Source organism: Moschus berezovskii, chromosome 22 (genome assembly GCF_049115385.1).
Source record: "Moschus berezovskii isolate FMDL1 chromosome 22, NW_MosBer_1.0, whole genome shotgun sequence".
NCBI lineage: Eukaryota > Metazoa > Chordata > Mammalia > Artiodactyla > Moschidae > Moschus > Moschus berezovskii.
Window position 1 is genome coordinate 2,528,568 of NC_142481.1, and position 21,697 is coordinate 2,550,264.

General features: G+C 52.8%; 2 protein-coding genes across 6 annotated transcripts; one reads left to right on the forward strand and one right to left on the reverse strand.

The window, feature by feature from the left end:
• Window positions 1-1,203: 1,203 nt before the first annotated feature.
• On the forward strand, window positions 1,204-8,381 carry RPS9 (ribosomal protein S9). Of its 3 annotated transcripts, none has more exons than XM_055410732.2 (5): window positions 1,204-1,276; window positions 1,451-1,652; window positions 1,845-1,967; window positions 6,923-7,109; window positions 8,129-8,381. In XM_055410732.2, exons 2-5 carry the CDS (start codon window positions 1,556-1,558, stop codon window positions 8,304-8,306), a joined length of 585 nt encoding a protein of 194 aa, XP_055266707.1. In that variant the 5' UTR covers window positions 1,204-1,276; window positions 1,451-1,555; the 3' UTR covers window positions 8,307-8,381. The 3 variants fall into 3 exon arrangements, with proteins under 3 accessions (XP_055266707.1, XP_055266709.1, XP_055266708.1); XM_055410734.2 differs by having other exon boundaries at window positions 1,258-1,276; window positions 1,531-1,652; XM_055410733.2 differs by having other exon boundaries at window positions 1,260-1,276; window positions 1,490-1,652.
• LOC129545972 (leukocyte immunoglobulin-like receptor subfamily B member 2) lies at window positions 8,372-15,390 on the reverse strand. Of its 3 annotated transcripts, none has more exons than XM_088830364.1 (12): window positions 14,896-15,388; window positions 14,646-14,681; window positions 14,203-14,487; window positions 13,905-14,057; window positions 13,269-13,547; window positions 12,604-12,903; window positions 11,999-12,043; window positions 11,119-11,235; window positions 10,377-10,419; window positions 10,187-10,227; window positions 9,959-10,011; window positions 8,372-9,326 (listed from the first exon to the last, which is right to left on the reverse strand). In XM_088830364.1, exons 1-12 carry the CDS (start codon window positions 14,942-14,944, stop codon window positions 9,180-9,182), a joined length of 1,548 nt encoding a protein of 515 aa, XP_088686490.1. In that variant the 5' UTR covers window positions 14,945-15,388; the 3' UTR covers window positions 8,372-9,179. The 3 variants fall into 3 exon arrangements, with proteins under 3 accessions (XP_088686490.1, XP_055266578.2, XP_088686489.1); XM_055410603.2 differs by having other exon boundaries at window positions 13,752-14,057; window positions 14,896-15,387; XM_088830363.1 differs by lacking the exon at window positions 11,999-12,043 and having other exon boundaries at window positions 13,752-14,057; window positions 14,896-15,390.
• Between the last annotated feature and the right edge of the window lie 6,307 nt (window positions 15,391-21,697).

Here is a 21,697-nt window from a genome sequence, read left to right on the forward strand (position 1 = left end):
TATTGTTATTTTTAGTGATAGAAATAATGGGCCACACAAATCAAAACATAAAGAACAACAAAACCCCAAACCGTACGGTGTTTTTCCCAAAGCCTAGGACATTGAGAGTGCTTGTTAAATACTATCTAACCATGATAAAGTCATTGGTGTGAATGGGATTAGAGAGAAAAGCACTAGAGAAAATAATCCTGGGGCCATCTGAGAGGAGATATATATATAAACTATTCCAGGTTTATAGCAAGAGGTTTCAGAATATTTCCCGTTCTGGAAACCCAAAGGAAACCTCAAGATATAAACTGCTGTCTTTCACAAAGAGGCACAAAGTCTTTTAATCACTGGATCTCAAGTTTTAAAAAAAGTTAGTTACCTTTACGTACACACACACACACACACATATAATTTTCGTCAGTTACCTTCTTAAGGAGGCTTCCCTGACCATCCTTTCTGAAATACCATTTTCCCTCAGTCATTGAGAGATGTGCTTAGTCGCTCAATCCTGTCTTGACTCTTTGCGACCCCGTGGACTGTAGCCTGCCAGGCTCCTCTGTCCATGGATTCTCCAGGCCAGAATACTGAAGTGGGTAGCGGTTCCCTTCTCCAGGGGATCTTTCGAACCCAGGTCTCCCGCACTGCAGGCGGATTCTTTACCGACTGAATCATCCGGGAAGTTCAGTCATTATCAGTAATTTATTGTCTTCACAGCAGCAATCTGAATGATCTTGTTATTATTTCCCCCCCTCTTCCCTTAGGCTCAAAGTTTCGCGAACAGAGGGGCTGTTGAAGGGTTCAAAAGGGCAGACTGGCTTCTGGCTGTGCCTTGGGTAGACATTCTGATATGAAAAATGATTTTTTAAATTATTCATGGATATAACAGAGCATCTTGGAAGGAGCTTTGAATTCGCATATGTCCAATCCTCTGGCGATCTTTTCAGAGAGACGGAGCATGCCGAAGTCTAGCGGCGGTGGCGGTGACTACTCCAACCTTATACCGCGACTCAGGCGTTAGCTGAGTGGTGACTTAAGTCACCACCCGAGGGCGGAGGGGAGCCCTCACGTCGCACCAGACGGAGCACTAAACCGTCATCAGTCCTCCCAATTTAGCACGCCACTCTAGCCCAACCTTTCCTCTTGACTGCTTTGTCCGCCCGCCAAGGCCTTTTCTGATTGGTGCAGACTTGCGCTGTGCGTGCTGACGTCACAAGAGGGCGACGTTGCTATAAGTACGCGACCGGCGAGCGTGTGCGCCTCTTTCTTGGTTTCCAGAGCGTTCGCTTAGGTGAGTCATGCGTCCGTGTTCTGTTTTTTAGGTGTGGGTCGTAAAGTCTTGCGGGCTATTCGACCTTTAATGAGTACGCTAAAGCAGTTGGAGGTGAAGTGAGCGTAACTAAAAAGTGGTAGAAATGATGGTTATAAAACTCTTCAGGGACGGTTCTCGCGATATCTTCCCTAGGCGCCGCGAGGTTCATAGTGTGGTTCTCGGACTGCGCAGGCGCCACCGAGTCCTCGCAGGCCGCTCTCCTTCCCGCGCAGGCGCAGACGGGCAAACGGAGCCAGCATGCCGGTCGCCCGGAGCTGGGTTTGTCGCAAAACTTATGTGACCCCGCGGAGACCCTTCGAGAAGTCCCGCCTCGACCAAGAGCTGAAGCTGATCGGTGAGTGGCTAAGGCTAGGTTTCTGTTTCCCGGACTGGGGAAGCTGACACATGGGTGAGGCCGCCCACGTGCTCGTACTGTTTAAAAATCTCCAGTGTGTTCTTCGGGATCTTCTGCTGTTCTTTTGTATCCCTAAATCACTAATCCTTTTTCACTAGTGCATGGGACTGAACTTTTTCACCCGTTCTGCAGGCGAGTATGGACTCCGGAACAAACGTGAGGTCTGGAGGGTCAAATTCACGCTGGCCAAGATCCGAAAGGCTGCCCGGGAGCTGCTGACGCTGGATGAGAAAGACCCGCGGCGTCTGTTCGAAGGTGTGTATGTGAGCCCCCAGGAGAGCTGCTGCTGCTGCTCTTCCTTCTAGGGTTGTGCGAGATACGGAGCAAGAGATCGGAGCCAGCCTTTAATAGGAGTTTGGAATGGGAAAATAGGTCTCAATCCGAGTACCTGCCTTTTTTCTTATCTATAACTGGCTTATTCAAACACCGAGAATCAGTTTCCAGTGGATTAGAACTAACAATGCCAAGCATTGGACACCTGATTATAACTATACATAGTTCAACAGAACAGTATTGCTCCTTATGTTCTTGTTGCCTGCTACTGGGACTAGACAGTGAAATTTCGAACTTGAGTGTGTATGTTTGCCTTCTTTAACACGGTGGTAAAGGACATTTACTCAGGGTCTGAACAATAGAGGACCTGTGGGTTTCACAGGAAAGAACGGTTCCAGGTGATCTTAGAGGGAATACAGATCATACCGTATGATTTAAAATTAAAAAAAAAATTATGGTGCGGTATACTTGACAGATTGGGTCCGACATGACTGAGCGACTTCACTTTCACTTTTCACTTTCACACGTTGGAGAAGGAAGTGGCAACCCACTCCAGTGTTCTTGCCTGGAGAATCCCAGGGACGGGGGAGCCTGGTGGGCTTCCGTCTATGGGGTCACACAGAGTCGGACACGACTGAAGTGACTTAGCAGCAGCAGCATACTTGACAGACTGCCATCTTTTAGACTCTTAAGGTCTACATGTTTGCTTTAAGATGTGAGGTTGATGGGCTTTTGGAAGGGATGATATCACTCATATTTCAGCAGGACCTCTTAGGTTGTCAGATGGTGAAAATATTAAGAAAGCCGGTACTTTATAAGGCTCACTAAATATCTTTTTCTAAGCTCTTGGTGTACATTATTTAATTTGCACAAGTAGACTGGCGGGGGTACTGATCATAGTCTTCAAATGAGCAAGTGATTCCAGACTTCCCGCAATACATGGGACTGGAGAGTGTGTGAGCTCAGGGTTGGGAGTTGAAGGAGGCTTCCAGATGATGGTTACGTAACGTGCCAAAAGTTGAAACAGTTCCTAAATGTACAAGTAGTCAGTAAACTCAGTATCTGTGCTACATTGTGTCCTGGGTGTGGAAGAGCTTCATATACAGTTTGTGATTCTAACAGATGCCAGCCTGGCTGTAGGTGATTCTGCATCTGTTTTCTGTTAACACCTTTTATTAGGATAAACTTTACACAACAGGAAGTTTGCTCACAGTGTCCGAGCTAAACAAACTTTGTGTTTAGTTGCCTCTGAAGTTGGCCGTTTTGTAGGTTAGTCTCTCGGTGCTGCTTTTGGTCTGACCTAGGAAATCTTGATTCTAGTGAAAGTCAGGAGGGGCTGGGCTAACTTGGGCAGCTGGCTTTTTATTTTCAATAGGAGTGGCTAGTCTGATTTTTCTCCCAAACCATGATTAAGGATGGAAGTGCTCTTATACTTCTGTTAAGCATGAGTGGTCATCCATAGTAGAGGTTGAGAAAGCTTTGGAGAGGTGTTGTACTAACACAGGTTCTTCACTTTGATCTATCACAGTTCCAAGGGTGTGAGAGGTTTTCATTTTTAACCTTTGTTAGTTCAGAAGCTCCTTTGACACTCATGAGAATTCAGGAATCTCCCTGGTGGATGTTGGTATTGGGTGGAACTCTGTCCCAGAGTTTGGGGGACAGACCTCAGCTTGTTCTGGTCTCAGGGGAACTTGCTGAAGAGTTAATCACAGAGAAACTTAGGTGCTAAGCAGTCGCGTGACAAAGAGATGGCACAGGGCAGGGTTGAGCAGCGGGTGTCCAGGGATTACTTGGTTTTCCAGGGGGAAGTTGCAAGGGGACAGCGGCAGCAGGTAATCCACAGTGAGTGAAGCTAGATTGCTGGGATGGCAAGGAGGAGCCTGGGAGCTCTGAGGTGTTTGCTTACTGCTGCAGCTTGGCCTTGTTTGAGGTCCAGCCTTTCCCGCTAAGGCGTGTCTGATCTGACAAGAGTTACTGGGTCATTTCGCTCGGGCACTCACAGGTATCAACTCTCACTTCACACCAGCACAGGGTAAAGACCAAACCTGGGTCTCCTCCACTGCAGGCAGATTCTTTAACCTGTGCTGGTGTGAGGTGAGAGTTGATACCTGTGAGTGCCTGAGCGAAATGACCCCAGTAACTCTTCTTGTCAGATAAGACTCACACCTTAGTGGGAGTTTGATTCCTGGGCCAGGAATGACAACCCACTCCAGCCTATTCTTATGGAGAATGCCATGGACAGAGGGACCTGGCAAAGAGCTGGACACAACTGAGTGACTAACACATCATATTAGAAACTAAGGCACTTAAATGCTTGCCTCATGCCATAGAGACAAGGGCCCCTTGGCCATTGAGGTGCCCACTGGCATCCAGTGGTTTGTTTTTTTTTTAAACTGTGATTTGGCTGATTCTGATTGTTAATTCTTTTGGCCAAATGAAAACCATTTATCAATTTTTAGTAGTTGGACACACTCCTGTTGTTGAAGACTGCAAGTTTATCAGTTTTATTTTTGTCCTCATATCCAGTAAGATTTTTCCTGTATTGATAGCCCTCCCCACTATTAAAGGATATAGGTGGGTTAATAGTAAGTGAAATATATCTTTGAAGTAATACAGGTTGAGTTATTGTCAGCTGTCTATTTTCTAATGTAAGGTCAAAAAGACATGAAGTGTCCAAACTGGTAGATAATTCCAAACTCACTTTTGTTTACCTTTGGATATGTTTTGTAATAATATTTGATTACTATGTTCAATTTTTAAATTGTATAATTTATAATTTGACATTATTAGTACAGAACAGAATTGGATGTTGTGAAATGACCTTCACAGTAAGTCTCGTTATCATCAGATCATCTTCCAATTTTTCAGTTGAAGTGTTTTTGTTGTTTTTGCTGTTGTTGTATGATTTCATTATATATTTTGGGTGTTAACCCTTTATTAGATATGTGATTTGTAAATATTTTCTCCCGTCCTGTAGGTTTTTTTTCATTTTGTTATGCTCTGCAGAAGCTTTTTAGTTTGATGTGGTCCAACTTGTTGATTTTTGCTTTTGTTACCTTTACTTTAGAATCAGATCCAAACAATCATCTCCAAGACTTAGGTCAGGGAGGTTGCTGCCTCTGTTTTCTCCTAAGAGTTTCATGGTTTCAGGTCTTACATTCATGTCTTTAATCCATTTTGAGTTTGTTTTTCCTCCTGCTGTACAGCTTAAGGGATCTTCATTCCCAGTTGTTGCTTAGTCGCTAAGTCATGTCCAATTCCGGAGTCCTCACTGCTGGACCTCCTGGGAATTCATGATTTTGAGTTAACGCTTGTGTACAGGATACGATAGGGCTTCAGTCTTGTTCTTGCGTGTGACTCCAGTTTTCCAGACACCATTGTTGAGAGAGTTTTCTTTCCGCATTGAATATTCCTGGCTCCTTTGTTGTAAATTAATTGACTGTTTATATATATGGGTTCATTTCTGGGCTCTGTTCTATTACCTTGATCTGTATTTATGCCAGTGTCATACTATTTTGATTACTGTAACTAATGTATACAACTTTGTGGGGTTTTTTTTCTCTCTTTATTTTTTGTTTTTGTCTTTTTTCTTTTTTACAGCTTTGTTTTTCCTCAAGATTGGCTTTAGCTATTCAGGGTCTTTTCTGGTTCCATAAAGATTTTAGGATTGCTTGTTCTTCTTCTGTGAAAAATGGCATTGGAATTTTTATAGGGATTGCCTTGAATCTGTATTTTGCTGTAGATAGTATGGGCGTTTTTTTAACTCCTGTTCCAGTCCATGAGCACTGAATTTCTTTCTGTTTGTGTCTTTAATTTCTTTGATTAGTGTCTTGCAGTTTTCATTGTGCAGGCTTTTCACTAAAATTTTTTTTTTTTTCACTAAAATTTTTATGCAGTTGTAAATGGGAGAATATCCTTGACTTGTGTTCAGTATTTATTCAGTGTGAATTAGTACCTGGGGTGTTGGAAAAGGTATAGTATATTTCTCCGTTTAGATTCTCCTTGGCTCCTAATCTGCTAGGAAGACTCCTCACAAAGTCAGCCAGCTTTCCTTCAGGCTTTGTCTAGGGGTAATGGTGCTTTTAGGCGCTAATAAATGATAAGCCTCTGTGATGGTAACCAGCCCAGGGAGTGCAAGCCAGCAGTGTCCCAGGAGCTCTCCTGAGTGGAACTTTGGATGACCACAGGCAAGGCCTCCTGAACCTGGAGTTGTTGGGTGCCAGGTAGAAGCTGACACCCGCTTGTTTACTTTACCAGGCACTGAGGTTATCCTCACCATCTTTTTAGTGATAAGATGAAAATCTCAGTGACCAAATGGATGACAAGTCTCTTCCAGTCCTAACAGATAGGTACTGATGCTGTTCCAGTGTCAGATGAGGGAGGTGGTTTGAGCGCATTTGATTGGTAGGGCTTTTTGGACTCCAGCGTGTTAGCTCGCAGCCCCTGTGCTGTGTTACCGGAGGACTAGTGGAGGGGCAGCAGCGCATAAACTTGCACTCTTCTAAGAGCTCTGGAAGGGCTTCCCTGGTGGCTCAGAGATTAAAGCATCTGCCTCCAATGCGGGAGACCCGGGTTCAATCCCTGGGTCGGGAAGATCCCCTGGAGAAGGAAATGGTAACCCACTCCAGTATTCTTGCCTGGAGAATCCCATGGATGGAGAAGCCTGATAGGCTACAGTCCATGGGGTCCCAAAGAGTCGGACACGACTGAACGGAACGGAACGGAAGAGCTCTGGAGGGCCCTCCCTTGTTCAGACGAGTTGTGGGTTGTCTGCCTCTGGGTAGTGAGGATTTCATTGGTCACAGCAGCTCATGCAGTAGCGTGTTGAGTCCTGTATCAGAACTAGTTCTTCATTCCTGCTGGGTCTCACTGCCGTGGTGTGGAGGTGCCGGATTTGAACTGGAAGGCTTAGACAGGCTTCTGTGCCCCCTCACTAGGTAATGCCCTGTTGCGGCGGCTTGTCCGTATCGGGGTGCTGGACGAGGGCAAGATGAAGCTGGATTACATCCTGGGCCTGAAGATCGAGGATTTCTTGGAGAGACGCCTGCAGACCCAGGTCTTCAAGCTGGGCCTGGCCAAGTCCATCCACCATGCCCGCGTGCTCATCCGCCAGCGCCACATCAGGTACGGCCTTGGGGCTCCGGAGCCCCCCATGCTGCCCCTGAAGGACGCCCTGGCTGAATCCACTGCCCCTGTCTTCTGTGCAGCCCTCGGAGGTGATGAAGGTGTGAGCTCACCCTCAGGGGACAGAATGATCCCTGCAGATAGCTCATGGGGAGCTGGGGGCAGCCTCACCCCCAGAGCCCTGCGCAAGGGTCACTGCGGCTGCAGCCGTACACCTTGCGAAGGCCCCAGCAGGCATGCCGGGAGCTGGACAGGTAACGGCTCTTGGTGTCCCGTGGAGAGCCGTCACTGGAGCCCAGCTGACCTGGGTGGGTTGGGCCTTTGTGGTCACACAGTGCACTCTGCTGGCAGCTGCCATGGTGAAGAGCAGAGGCCAGATGGGTCTCTGTCTGGGTGCTCAGTTTACCCTATGGAGATAGGGCCCCGGTTACGGGGGCTGTGTAGTGAGCGGGCTGCTAACCTCTCTGGAGCCCCCATGATTCACAGACAGGCACCTTTCATGTTGCTTGTCTGAAATGAATCCACCCCGGTCCTCGTGGGGCCGCTTCAGAGACAGTGAGAGGACCCCTGATGGAGACTAAAGCTCAGTGAGAGGCACGCAGTTCAGAACTGTCTGGCACACTTCAGTGTTTGAGAAGCAGGCCTCAGTGTTAATGTGCTGCCACCCCTGCGTTCATTCTGGGCCTGGATTCCCCTGCCCTCCGTGAGAGGTGAGCGAGTGTCCAGGACACAGGGGCGCCCCGAGGACCAGGAGTGCGCTCTGCCCCTGGAGCGCCCTGCCGGTCGCGGCCTGGCCCTCACCCACTGCTCCCTGAGCGAGTGTCCAGGACACAGGGGCGCCCCGAGGACCAGGAGTGCGCTCTGCCCCTGGAGCGCCCTGCTGGCCGCAGCCTGGCCCTCACCCACTGCTCCCTGAGCGAGTGTCCAGGACACAGGGGCGCCCCGAGGACCAGGAGTGCGCTCTGCCCCTGGAGCGCCCTGCCGGCGCGGCCTGGCCCTCACCCACTGCTCCCCGCCAGGGTCCGCAAGCAGGTGGTGAACATCCCGTCCTTCATCGTGCGCCTGGACTCCCAGAAGCACATCGACTTCTCCCTGCGCTCCCCGTACGGCGGGGGCCGCCCGGGCCGCGTGAAGAGGAAGAACGCCAAGAAGGGCCAGGGTGGTGCCGGAGCCGGCGACGACGAGGAGGAGGATTGAGCCCGGGCAGTGCCCTGGGCTGGCGCAGCGGCTAGTGTGCCTGAGATAATAAAGCAGGATATCGACACTGTGCAACTGGTCTTTACTGCTGTGTCTCCTTCCCTGCTCCGACACCCGTCCCTTCTGTAGCAGCAGTGGGGGCCGCCACCTCGAGCTGCTTTCCACTCGTGCTTGAGAGCCAGCCGAGCTTTGTTCCGTCCGTGGAGCCGTTGCTGGATGGTGGTCCTCGTTCCCCGTAGGCCTGGCTTTACTGTGTCCTGACAGACTTGTCTACACATCACTCCATTGCACTTCAGGGGACCCACAATGCGGGCAGAGGAGATTCTCAGCCAGGAACTGCCCTGGCGGCCCCCGTGAGGCTGCCTTGCACTGCTGCGTTTTGGGCTCACGGTCAGTCCCTGCTGGAGGGACTAAGCCCGTGCTTCCCGATAAGCACTCAACAGCCAAAAACATTTCTCAGGGACGGGGTCATTTCCCAGACAGGAAGGGGGAACACTGCTGCCACCCCACCCCCGTGTTTGGGGGTTCTGAAGACTTCATGGTCAGGAGGGAGGCAGGCTTCCCTTTTCTGCCTGGGGCAGGAAGGAGCTTGTTCTCAGAAAATGAGAAATAGGGGATTGAGCAACCCCAACAGCTGCAGGCATGCGGCACCCAAGTCCTGCTCTGGGGGCTTGGGGCTCTGCTGTGAGTTCAGCGGCCATTCTCCGGGTTACAGCTCAGGATTTGCCAAGTCGCTGTGAAGCGAGCAGAAGAGTACATGTAGCCTAGCCTACCTTCGGGAGGTCCTGGAGCTGCTGGTGTCAGGCCTCCAGGCTGGCTGGGGTTGAACTGAGCTCCTGGGGTCCCTGGAGGTGGGGTCTGGGTCATCCTGGGCTAGTGCAAGGCGAGAGCTGCATACACGCTGGGCTCTGCTGGGTGCTCCCCTGACTGCCGGTTGGAGGGTGCAGTCGCTCCCTGTCTGATACTCGAGTGGTCCAGTTGGGCATAGGTCACATCCTGGGGGGCTTCAGATGTGGCAGCCTTTGGGGGGGTGTAGAGAGAGGGCAGGGGTGTGAGGTGGGCAAAGCCTGGGGGCCTGGGAGGTAAGGATTCGCTCCTGTAGAGCTCTGCTAGAGACGGTGAGGGGTGGTCTCTGAACCCCGCCCTCCTTCATTCCCTGTAGCTTCGACCCTCAGGAAGGAGGGAAGTGAAGCAAGTTGTGAGGGGTCGCTAAGTGATGCTGGGGGAGGTCGGGGCTGGAGATGGGAATTGGGTGTGGCCATCCTCACGGAGGGACAGTTAGGCCCCACTGCGCCCTGCAGGAGAGTTAGGGGGTCACCAGGGTGGCCACGGGAGCTGGTCCTCCCTGCAGTGAACAGACTGACCGGGGACAGATGGCTGAGGGCTGAGCGAGGATCTCAGAATCCTCTGGATGTTAGAAGGCACCCCCCTCTGGCCCTGTCTCCAGGCCCAGGGCTTGCGTGTAGCCCCTTTGCGGGGGCACAGACCGTTCAGCCCTGCCAGCTCAACCTGAGTGTTCAACAGCGTACCAGTCGGAGGAGCTGGGTGTGGGGCGTGGCAGCCCAGGGAGCAGGTGCTCGCGGAAGGGGCCGCCTCGCCTGGGGGTCAGTGTCCTCTGCCCTCCGTGCATGAGTGAGGAGGCGGGGTCTCACCTGACTGTCCCGCGCTCTGCCGTGCCCCGGCCGTGCATCTTCCGTGACGGCACCTGGTGGGGACAGGACGAGGGGGGCCCAGCTCCTGCTTAGACCCCCTCACACCTCCCATGCCACCCAGCGTCAGACTCGAGCTCTCTCCTCCCAAGTCCAGACCCACTGCCAGCCGATCCCTGGCGTGCACTGCCCACCCACTCTGCCCCCAGGACAGCGTCCCCTTCCCCTTACGGTACAAGCTCTCCTCCTGAGTGTCAGCAGCCGGGCTGGAGCTGGGGAGGAGAGAGCAGTGTTGGGGCGGTGAGGGAGCCCCGGGCAGGCGTGGGGTGCGAGTCTGTGGGAGAGGTCGGGCTGAGCAGTGTTGGGGCGGTGAGGGAGCCCCGGGCAGGCGTGGGGTGCGAGTCTGTGGGAGAGGTCTCACCTCGTCTGTTGGCGTCTGTCCTCAAGCACTGATGCTGCGGCCGCTGCAGGAAGATGGGAGTCAGCCTCCAGCCTCCCCCCAGGGCCCTTCTCTAGGGTTACAGGAAGATCTGCAAGGGTCTCCAGGCTGGAAAAATTATCATCCCTTCCCTCCTCCCTGAAGAACTCAAGAGAAGGGCTTCCCTGGTGGCTCAGTGGTAAAGAATCCGCTTGCCGACTCAGGGGACGGGTTCGATCCCTGGTCTGGGGGGATTCCACATTCCACGGAGCCATCAAGCCCGTGCGCCCCAACTACTGAGCTTGTGCTCTGGAGCCTGGGAGCCTCTGGAGCTGAAACGCGAGAGCCCAGGAGCCGCTGCAAGAGAAGCCCGAGCCCTGCAACCAGAGAGAAGCCCGAGCCCCGCAACCAGAGAGAAGCCCCAGCTCGCCGCAACCAGAGAAAGCCCATAGAGCAGCCAATAAACAAATACAATTCAAAAATTATTTAGAAAAATCCAAGAGCTCTAAACCATGAAACACAAAGCTCGCATGTATTCTCAAGCGTTGTGTACGTTTGAAAACATCAAAGGATTCTCTAGAGTGCTCGCACGAGCACTCACATTAGTCTCTTCAGATCTCTCTCTGAAGAGAGAGCAGCTGCTAGAGCAGTTCTAACCGGACCGCGCCCCTTTCTTAGGTTTCCCTTGGGCTGGTGCCCTAAGCCCGCCGCCTCCAGGGGCCCGGTCACCCCGTTCCCTACTCACCCGACTTCCGGCGTCTGTCCTGACCCCGGTGGCAGAGGAAGAGGAGGAGAAGGGCGAGGAGCAGCAGGACGAAGGCCACTGGGACCCCGATGAGGACACTCAGGCGCCGCGTGAGGCCTGGGGCAGCACAGACGCCTGGGTGACGGGGTGCCGCTCGCGGGGCGCCTCTGGGCGCAGACGCGCGCTGGGGTCTGCGTCCGTCTCCAGCCCGCCCGCCTCACAGACGCGGAGACAGGCTCAGAGAGGCCACGACGGTCCTGGTGACCGGCCTGGGCGGCCGGAGCCGGGGCCGTGGGCGCCCTCGTAAGTTTTACAGTTACTTTTTGTTTTGTTTTCGTGCTTTCACTTACAGGCAGAACACCAGTTCAGAGACAGGTGCATCAAGCCCAGCTCTCTGCCAGCCCAGCCAGACCTGTCTCCCACCCTGCAGAGGCCTGCCTCCCCCTTCCCTGTCCCCCCTACGGGGCCTGCGTGGGTGGGAGTGTGTGTCTGGGAGGGGCAGCGGGGAGGGCTCTGGCCTTCCTGAGGCCTAAGCAGGCCCTGCGCTGCGGGCTGTTGTGCTGAGGAAGGAGGTGGGAGGCCCCCTCCGTGGAGGGTGGACCTGGACCCTGACAGGAACATTACTGGTCCAAGATCCCAAGGTTGGGAAGTAGCAGAGCCGTGTGACTCCCACGTCCGGCTCTTTGCCTGGCACCAGGGCTGCTCCTTGTGGGGCCAGAGACCTCAGACACTGTCCCATCCAGTGTTGCCACGTCCCTGACCCTCCTGTCGAGGCTGAGGCCGGTGAGAAGGGGCTGTCCTGAGGCCATTAACTCGGGAAGTGATGGAGCCCTGACAGAGCTGCTCCCACCCCCACCGCCCCGCAGAGAGCCTGACTCACCCGGGCCTGATTCCAAGGCAGGGAGGAGCTGATTCCTGGGGCTTCCTGGGGGTCAGGGTGGAGATGAGCTGCGGCCTGCTTCCCGCTGTGTCAGCCCTGCTGCCCTCCCCCAGCTGGGCCCCAGCAACTCCCTCTGCATGGCCTCCCACCTTCATCTACATCTCATGCCCGGGAGCCCCCGCAGTCCCCCGGGACACCAGCTGTGCCAGGGCCTGTCCGCTCGCTCCCTTGCGAGCTGCGGGCTCTGCTAGCCCCTCTCTTGTGCTGCTCTCTGGGCGAGGGGCCACGAGGACTGGAGACCAGAGGAGGGTGGGGACCGGGGCGCTGGCCTTGAGTCCTGCTGGTTGGCCCTGAGGAGGGTGGGACCAGGGGCGCTGGCCTTGAGGCCCTGAGGCCTCTCTAGCTCTGCTCCATCATCAGGAGGGGTCTGGATGCCCGGGATGAGGGCGAGGATGGGCAGGGAAGGGAGGCCTCTGGCTCTTTCCGGCCTCCTCAGAGTTGATCCCCGCCTTCTGTGACCCCCCACTCCCACCTCAGCCCAGAGATCCCCTGGGGACAGGGCCCTGTCCTGACCCGGAGGACACAGGACCAGGGTGGGGCCTCACCTGAGACCAGGAGCTCCAGGGGGTCGCTGGGGAGGGACAGCAGGTGGGGGGCGGTGCTGCGTGAGCTGTAGCACCTGTAGCTCCCACTGTGGGCCGAGCTCACAGCACGCAGGGTGAAGTTGGCCTGAACAGGTGGAGCCGGGTCCTGCAGACGAAGGTGCAGGGGAGGAGCGAGTGACCCCTCCTTGGACAGATGGAAGGTGTCTGACTGGACCTCAGAGCGACACTGCAGGGTCACGTTCTCTCCCCGGGGCACTGAGGCCCCCGGGCGGGCGGAGAGGGAGGGTTTCCTGTGCATTCCTGGGGGAGGATGGGGTGATGAGCAGAGAGCCCCTCCCCACACCCGGACCCTGAGCCGAGGGCCTCCCCGTGAGCCCGCCCAGCTCCTGGGGGAGGGTGGGGTGATGAGCAGAGAGCCCCTCCCCACACCCGGACCCTGAGCCGAGGGCCTCCCCGTGAGCCCGCCCAGCTCCTCTCGGCCGTCTGTGTGGGTCTCCTTAATCTCCGTGCCTCTCACTCCTGTTTTCATGCTCCCCCCTGGACCCCTGCCCCACCTGGGCCTCTGCCCCAGGACCCTCTCCCCGGACCCGTCACCACCAGGGCCAAGCCTGGTCCAGCGCCCTGAGCAGACAGTCGGGACCTGGGCCAGGACAGGGGCGCCTCACCCGCGATCAGGATGTCCAGGGGGGTGCTGGGGGCTGACCACGTGTAGGAGTTGTGTCCTCTGTAACATCTGTACCGGCCCCCGTGGGCGTGGCTCACACGGCCCAGGGGGAAGTCGGGGCTCTGCTGCCCTTCTAGATGGAGGGGAGGGCTGAGCCCCTCATCCTTGGTCAGAGCGAAGCTGCCAAAGCCGGCCTCTGAGCGACACTGGAGGGTCAGGTTGTCTCCGGGGAGCACGAGTGAGCTGGGCTGGGCGAACAGGGAGGGTGCCCTGGACAGGCCTGCAAGCAGGACATGGAGGCACGCGGCTGCACATCCACGCTGCTCCCGGGGCTGCAGAGAGAGCTTCCCTGTCCCTCCCCAGGCTCCCGCCCACGTCCTGACCCAGGAGCCCAGTGTCCCTGCCCCCGTCTCCCCCAGGGCTCATGGGCACAAGGCTTAGGTCAGGGGTCTGTCCAAGAAACAGAGGAGCCTGGGGGCCTCACCTGTGACCTGGAGATGCAGAGGGTCACTGGGGCTCGACCACACATAGGGCTGGGCGCTGGGAGCATCATAGCATCTGTAGGTCCCCCCATGGGAGGTGGTCACGGGGCCCACAAAGAACACAGCCTGTTCCCGTCCCTGGTTCCCATAGTTACTCGAGGTCTTGTATCGGAGCAGGTCAGCGCCTCCCTCCTTCAGCAGGTGCAGAGTGCCCGCTGCATACTGTGAACTGCACGTGAGGGACACACTGTCTCCTGCGGCCACCACAGGGCTGGGCTGGGCGGACAGGGAGGGCGCCCTGTACACTCCTGGGGGCGAAGGGCTGTGTTAAAGGGGGACCTCCACCCTGTGACCCCAGGTGTGGGCTGGGAGGGCAGGGGCCCCCGAGCCCACACTCTGCTCCTCTGCCGTGAGGAGGCCCCCACGGTGGGAGGGACCCACCCTTCCTCTTACCTGTCACCACCAGGGGCAGGGGGTCGCTCCAATCTGACCAAAGATTCCTGCTCTGATATGCACACTGATACTGCCCGGCCTCACTTGAGCTCGAGGATTCAAAGTGGAACCAGGCCTTGTTCCTGGAGCCCTGTGGGGCCTTAGCCTTCCAGGATACAGAGCTCTTCTCTTTATACAGATGGTAGACATCCACCGGCAGAGACCCCTGACACCATATGGTCACGGGGCTCCCCTGGGTGACCATGGTGCCTGGGTCGGCCCAGATGGAGGGTTTGGGGAGAACCTCTGGAAAGGAATCAGACCTGAGGAGTCACAGCTCCCTTCTCCTCCAGGTTCCCCAGCTGTCACCCAGGCCCCTCCCAGATGGACCACCAGCGGCCCCGACCCACTGTGCTCCCCAGTGACCAGGGTGGTGGGTGGAAGCAGGAGGTCTGGGGGCTCACCTGGTTGTCCCTGGTCCCATGGGCCCCAGCACAGCCCTGGAAGAGAGTTCCCTGTGAACACCCGCCCACCACACGTCCTGGACGCTCCAGGTCTGCTCTGCGCCCTGAGGGCTGGAGTCAGATCCGGGCTGAGGACATTCCCCTCTCCCCCAAGGAACTGTCCCCACCGAGCCTCCTGCATCCTGGGGCCTCTCAGGGACCAGATGTGGGAGGAGAGCAGTTCCCACCCCCTCTCTTCCGCGAAGTTCACCGATGCAGAGTAGGGCGGTGAAGGTCAGGGTCATGGCGCTGCCTCTCATGGTCCCCAGCAGAGCAGGTGACTTACAGAGACCTCAGAGCCCGCAGGCCAGACAGACGCATCGGGTGTGAAGGTCCAGGCTCAGTGGCTCGCATCTCGGGTTCCTCCTGAGCCTCCACTCTCCCTGGAGGGTGGGGCTGAGGCAACCGTGGTCTCTGGGGGCCTTTCTGACCAGATCAGACTTACCGACACCCACCCGCACACACCTCCCCCCACCCTCGCCACTCTGCCTGTTCCGCCTCTTGCTTGTGCTAAGTCCGGATCCAGAGAGTGGCCTCACGTCCCAGAGTGCGAGGCTGCAGGGAGCGGGGCAGGCCCTGGGGCCATCTGACTGTCCCGGTTCTCACTCTGCCTCCCACAGGCGTTGTGTGCTCTTGGGCAAGTAGCTTCCCTTTTCTGAGCTTCTGCAAACTTTGTTCCTTTCTTCTGTCAGCTAGTCCAGTTCGTCAGTATTTGTTGGGCAATGACTATATTCTTATGGTGACAGAGCTGGACTTTGCTTGGTGATGTCAGCAAATTCCTTCCCTGGACTTGTGGGGCTCAGATGAATAAAAACAGACATGGCAAACGTTTACATGGCAAACAATTCCGCTAACTCTTGGGAGACTGTTAGGAGTTGGAAGAAAACAGGGAGCCATGAGTATCTAACAGGTAGACGGCGTGAAGCCTGGGTCCTGGCTGGGCGGTGTGTCTGATGGGTGAACAAGCAGGCACTACTAGCTCGGGACGGTGGCGGCGGAGGTGGTAGCGTCGGAACCAGACAGACCCTGAGCTGCTCTTAGAATGAGAGCAATGGGGGCAAAGGCAGGGGCGTCGCCACGCTGGGTCTCGAGTGCCATGTAAGTGTTTTGGGTTTTATCTTTAAAGTAGTAGGAAGGTTTTCAGCAGCAGACAGTATGAGTTGATTTGTAGTTTAGAAAGATTACCACCATGTGGAGAGTGTAATGCAGGAAGTCTCTATTGATAATGAACCCCATTCACAGTAAAACACCAACATTGATCTGGCTCCTGGATGGCTTGTTGACCAGTGTTTAAAGTCGTTCACATGGATAAACCTTACCTGAACGTATAACTCGAAATATATTTACACTGGGCTTCCCTGGTAGCTCAGACGGTAAAGTCTACCTGCAGTGAGGGGACCCAGGTTCGATCCCTGGGTCATGAAGATCCCCTGGAGAAGGAAATGGCAACCGACTCCAGTATCCTTGCCTGGAAAATCCTTGGACAGAGGAACCTGGCGGGCTACAGTCCATGGGGTTGCAGAGTCGAACGCAACTGAGTGACTTCACATATTTACAGTGGAATGAGAAGGGAAGGCTTCTGGGTCAGCAGGTTGGGAGGGACTGGGCCCTGTTGAGACTGGCTGAGGGGGCGTCCCGTGGGGGCACAGAGCTGTTGAGGAGGTCTGTGTGCGTGGGTGCCGAGTTCGGTCCGGAGGGGGCGCTGGGTAGTGGGGCCGACCTGCCACAGCCTGGACTATGGGGCGGCGCACCTGGCCCACGTGTCTGAAGGTGGAAACTGTTGAAAGGATTCTGAGCGGGGCAGGCTCAGACCTGACACGGTGGTGGGAAGAGTCCTTGTGGAGGTGGTGAGAGCGAGCGGGAGTCAGGGGCGGGGCCTGGGCTGGAGGACCAGGAGGGAGGCTGATGCGACCACACGGCCAGGGCGTCTGGGGACCGGTCCGGGACCCCGTTCGGAAGGGCTCCCGCGGCGCAGCGCTGTGGACCTGGAAGGGCGCCCGCGGCGCAGCGCTGTGGACCTGGCGGTCGGGTGGGAAGTGCGGGAGGCGGGGGACCGAAGGTGCTCCCCTGCCTGCCTCGGTCGCCTGGAGGCGCAGTCAGAAACAGGACGACCCCAGGGGAGGGAGACGCGTGGGAGATGCTTGGAATTCTGACCAGCGTCTTTAGCGTAAAGCACCTGCGTGGTGGCTTCTCTTCTCCGCTGCGCTGACTGACTCGCTCCTGTAGTTCAGCGCCGTCTCTTCTCGATGGCCGTCTTCGGGGCCTCTGCGTCCTTGCTGCCTCCTCGGCGCCCCTTCTTACCCTGCAGAGCCTTCTTCTGATTCTGTGGATTCTTTCTCTGGGCACAGGGGGAGAACACAGGTTGGAGGCGAAAAACGACTTTCAAAAATGAACACAGACCCGGGATCTCTGAGACAGTCATTGATCTCCCAGGAAAAGGGGAACGATAGCAATGAAGAAAAATAATTTTGAGGAAGTAAATACCATTTTACAGATTTGATGAAAGTCATAAATTTACACGTCCAAGATGCTCATCAGATAACCTTCAAAAACAATGCCCAAACATCACAATCATATTCAAATCAGTAGTGAAAAAAAATTTAAAACCATGTCCACACTGTTGCTGCTGCTGCTACTAAGTCGCTTCAGTCATGTCTGACTCTGTGTGACCCCATAGACGGCAGCCCACCAGGCTCCCCCGTCCCTGGGATTCTCCAGGCAAGAACACTGGAGTGGGTTGCCATTTCCTTCTCCAAAGCATGAAAGTGAAAAGTGAAAGTGAATTTGCTCAGTCGTGTCCGACTGTGTGACCCCATGGACTGCAGCCTAGCAGGCTCCTCTGCCCGTGGGATTTTCCAGGCAAGAGCACTGGAGTGGGGTGCCATTGCCTTCTCCACCATGTCTACACAGATCACAGTCAAAATGGAATCAGTGGGAAAAAATTGAAAGCATCCAGATAAAAAGACCAGGTTACATGCAGAGGAAAAATGGTTTGAAAGATTTCAGATTTCGTATCAGAAGCCAATATGGTCTAAGATTGATAGTTCTGAGAGATGAGAAGAGCCAACGTCGAAATCTGCTGGGTATATTCTTCAGGAGTGAAAGCAAAACAGTCATTCTGAGAGGAAGGAACAGTGAAAGAATGTGTCGCCTGTAGACCTTCTTTAAAGGAACGATAAAGCTCGTTCTTCAGGCAGAGAGGAAATAATTCTTGGGGGCAACCTGGAAATTCAACAGTAAAGGAAGAACAAAGTGGTAAATATCTAGGTAAATGTAATGGCATGTTTTTCTCATTTCCTGTATATGTGACTGTTGAAAGCAAAGATAACACTGCTTGGTGGGGTTCTTAATATACCTCTAATAGATGAATACATATGACAGCTACAGCGTGATGGAAGGCAAGGGTGAGAGGACCCATGTGATAAGGTTTCCGTGTTTCTCTTGAGGAGATAAGATATTAACTCTGTGTGGACTCTGTGGAATTAGCTGTGTATATTATAATGCCCACAGTTGCCACTAAAAAAACATGAGAAGATTCACAGTTAGAGTACTAACAGATATGACAGAGTACTAAAAAAAAATTCCAAAAAGCCAAGAGAAGGCAGGAAAGGGGGACTTGAAAAGCAAACACTAGAGGGGACAAAGAGAAGATGAGTAGTGAAAGGGTAAACCCGACGGAACGAAAAGGCAAAGAGAGAGGACACCGAAAGATGGTCTCCCCAGGTCGGGAGGTGCCCAGCATGCCCCTGGAGATCAGTGGAGAAATCACTCCATAAAGGGTGAAGGGATGCAGCCAAAGCAAAAACAACACCCAGTTGTGGATGTGACCGGTGATAGAACAAGGTCCGATGCTGTAAACAGCAATATTGCATAGGAACCTGGAATGTTAGGTCCATGAATCAAGGCAAATTGGAAGTGGTCAAACAGGAGATGGCAAGAGTGAACGTTGACATTCTAGGAATCAGTGAACTAAGATGGACTGGAATGGGTGAATTTAACTCAAATGACCATTATATCTACTACTGTGGGCAGGATTCCCATAGAAGAAATGGTGGAGCCCTCATAGTCAACAAAAGAGTCCGAAAATCCAGTACTTGGATGCAATCTCAAAAGCAACAGAATGATCTCTGTTTGTTTCCAAGGCAAACCATTCAATATCACGGTAATCCAAGTCTGTGCCCCAGATAGTAACGCTGAAGCAGCTGAAGTTGAACGGTTCTATGAAGGCCTACAAGACCTTCTAGAACTAACACTCAAAAAAGATGTCCTTTTCATTATAGGGGACTGGAATGCAAAAGCAGGAAGTCAAGAAACACCTGGAATAACAGGCAAATTTGGCCTTGGAGCACGGAATGAAGCAGAGCAAAGGCTAATAGAGTTTTGCCAAGAGAACACATTGGTCATAGCAAACATTGTCTTCCAACAACACAAGAGAAGATTCTACACATGACATCACCAGATGGCCAACACCGAAATCAGATTGATTATATTCTTTGCAGTCAAAGATGGAGAAGCTCTATACAGTCAGCAAAAACAAGACCGGGAGCTGACTGTGGTTCAGATCATGAATTTTTTATTGCCAAATTCAGACTTAAATTGAAGAAAGTAGGGAAAAGCCACTAGACCATTCAGGTATGACTTAAGTCCCTTATGATTATACAGTGGAAGTAAGAAATAGATTTGAGGGACTAGATCTGATAGACAGAATGCCTGATAAATTATGGATGGAGGTTTGTTACATTGTACAGGAGACAGATCAAGACCATCCCCATGGAAAAGAAATGCAAAAAAACAAAATGGCTGTCTGAGGAGGCCTTACAAATAGCTGTGAAAAGAAGAGAAGCAAAAAGCAAAGGAGGAAAGGAAAGATATACCCATTTGAATGCAGAGTTCCAAAGAATAGCAAGGAGAGATAAGAAAGCCTTCCTCAGCAATCAGTGCAAAGAAATAGAGGAAAACAACAGAATGGGAAAGACTAGAGATCTCTTCAAAAAAATTAGAGATACCAAGGGAACATTTCATGCGAAGATGGGCCCAATAAAGGACAGAAATGGTGTGGACCTAACAGAAGCAGAAGATATTAAGAAGAGGTGGCAAAAATACACAGAAGAACTGTACAAAAAATGTCTTCATGACCCAGATAATCACAATGGTGTGATCACTCACCTAGAGCCAGACATTCTGGAATGTGAAGTCAAGTGGGGCTTAGGAAGCATTACTATGAACAAAGATAGTGGAGGTGATGGAATTCCAGTTGAGCTGTTTCAAATCCTGAAAGATGATGCTGTGAAAGTGCTGCACTCAATATGTCAGCAAATTTGGAAAACTCAGCAGTGGCCACAGGACTGGAAAATGTCAGTTTTCATTCCAATCCCAAAGAAAGGCTATGCCAAAGAATGCTCAAACTACCGCACAATTGCACTCATCTCACACGCTAGTACTCTCGCCTGGAAAATCCCATGGACGGAGAAGCCTGGTAGGCTGCAGTCCATGGGGTCACTAAGAGTTGGACATGACTGAGCGACTTCACTTTCACTTTTCCTTTCCTGCATTGGAGAAGGAAATGGCAACCCACTCCAGTGTTCTTGCCTGGAGAATCCCAGGGACGGGGGAGCTTGGTGGGCTGCCGTCTGTGGGGTCACACAGAGTCGGACACGACTGAAGCGACTTAGCACACGCTAGTAAAGTGATGCTCAAAATTCTCCAAGCCAGGCTTCAGCAATGTGTGAACTGTGAAATTCCAGATGTTCAAGCTGGTTTTAGAAAAGGCAGAGGAACCAGAGATCAAATTGTCAACATCCAAATTTCAGCATCACTGAAAAAGCAAGAGAGTTCCAGAAAAACATCTATTTCTGCTTTATTGATTATGCCAAAGCCTTTGACTGTGTGGATCAAATTCTGTGCAATAAATAAACTGTGGATCAAATAAATTGTGCAAATTCTATACCAGACCACCTGACCTGCCTCTTGAGAAACCTGTATGCAGGTCAGGGAGCAACAGTTTAGAACTGGACATGGAACAACAGACTGGTTCCAAATAAGAAAAGGAGTATGTCAAGGCTGTATATTGTCACCCTGGTTATTTAACTTATATGCAGAGTACATCATGAGAAACGCTGGGCTGGAAGAAGTACAAGCTGGAATCAAGATTGCCAGGAGAAATATCAATAACCTCAGATATGCAGATGTCACCACCCTTATGGCAGAAAATGAAGAACTAAAGAGAGTCTTGATGAAAGTGAAGGAGGAGAGTGAAAAAGTTGGCTTAAAAACATTCAGAGAACTATCACGGCATCCGGTTCCATCACTTCATGGCAAATAGATGGGGAAACAGTGGAAACAGTGGCTGACTTTATTTTTTTGGACTTGAAAATCACTGTAGATGGTGACTGCAGCCATGAAATTAAAAGACGCTTACTCCTTGGAAGGTAAGTTATGACCAACCTAGACAGCATATTAAAAAGCAGAGACATTATTTTGCTAACAAAGGTCCATCTAGTCAAGGTTATGGTTTTACCAGTGGTCATGTATGGATGAGAGAGTTGGACTATAAAGAAAGCTGAGTACTGAAGAATTGATGCTTTTGAACTGTGGTGTTGGAGAAGACCCTTGAGAGTCCCTTGGACTGTAAGGAGATCAGTCCTGAGTGTTCATTGGAAGGACTAATGCTGAAGCTGAAACTCCAATACTTTGGCCACCTGATCTGAAGAGCTGACTCATTTGAAAAGACCCTGATGCTGGGAAAGATTGAAGGCGGGAGGAGAAGGGGACGACAGAGGATGAGATGGTTGGATGGCATCACCAACTGAATGGATATGAGTTTGGGTGAACTCCGGGAGTTGGTGACGGACAGGGAGGCCTGGTGTGCTGCAGTCCATGGGGTTGCAAAGAGTTGGACACGACTGAGCGACTGAACTAAACTGAAACCTAAATACAACCTTGTTAGTAATTACATTAAATGTAAATGGCAAACATACAATTAAGTGGCAGAGATTGTAAAACTGGATTAACAA

What these genes read in the sequence shown, in the direction of transcription:
- RPS9 (XM_055410732.2), top strand. Translation starts at nt 1,556, where the DNA reads ATGCCGGTCGCCCGGAGCTGGGTTTGTCGCAAAACTTATGTGACCCCG. An exon ending in CCCGCGGCGTCTGTTCGAAG is followed by an intron (nt 1,968 to 6,922) that starts GTGTGTATGTGA and finishes CCCCCTCACTAG; the next exon opens with GTAATGCCCTGTTGCGGCGG. An exon ending in ATCCGCCAGCGCCACATCAG is followed by an intron (nt 7,110 to 8,128) that starts GTACGGCCTTGG and finishes GCTCCCCGCCAG; the next exon opens with GGTCCGCAAGCAGGTGGTGA.
- LOC129545972 (XM_055410603.2), bottom strand. Translation starts at nt 14,944, where the DNA reads ATGAGAGGCAGCGCCATGACCCTGACCTTCACCGCCCTACTCTGCATC. An exon ending in TGCCTTGGAATCAGGCCCGG is followed by an intron (nt 11,236 to 11,998) that starts GTGAGTCAGGCT and finishes GTGCTGCCCCAG; the next exon opens with GCCTCACGCGGCGCCTGAGT. An exon ending in TCAGGAGGAGAGCTTGTACC is followed by an intron (nt 10,012 to 10,186) that starts GTAAGGGGAAGG and finishes TGTCCCCACCAG; the next exon opens with GTGCCGTCACGGAAGATGCA.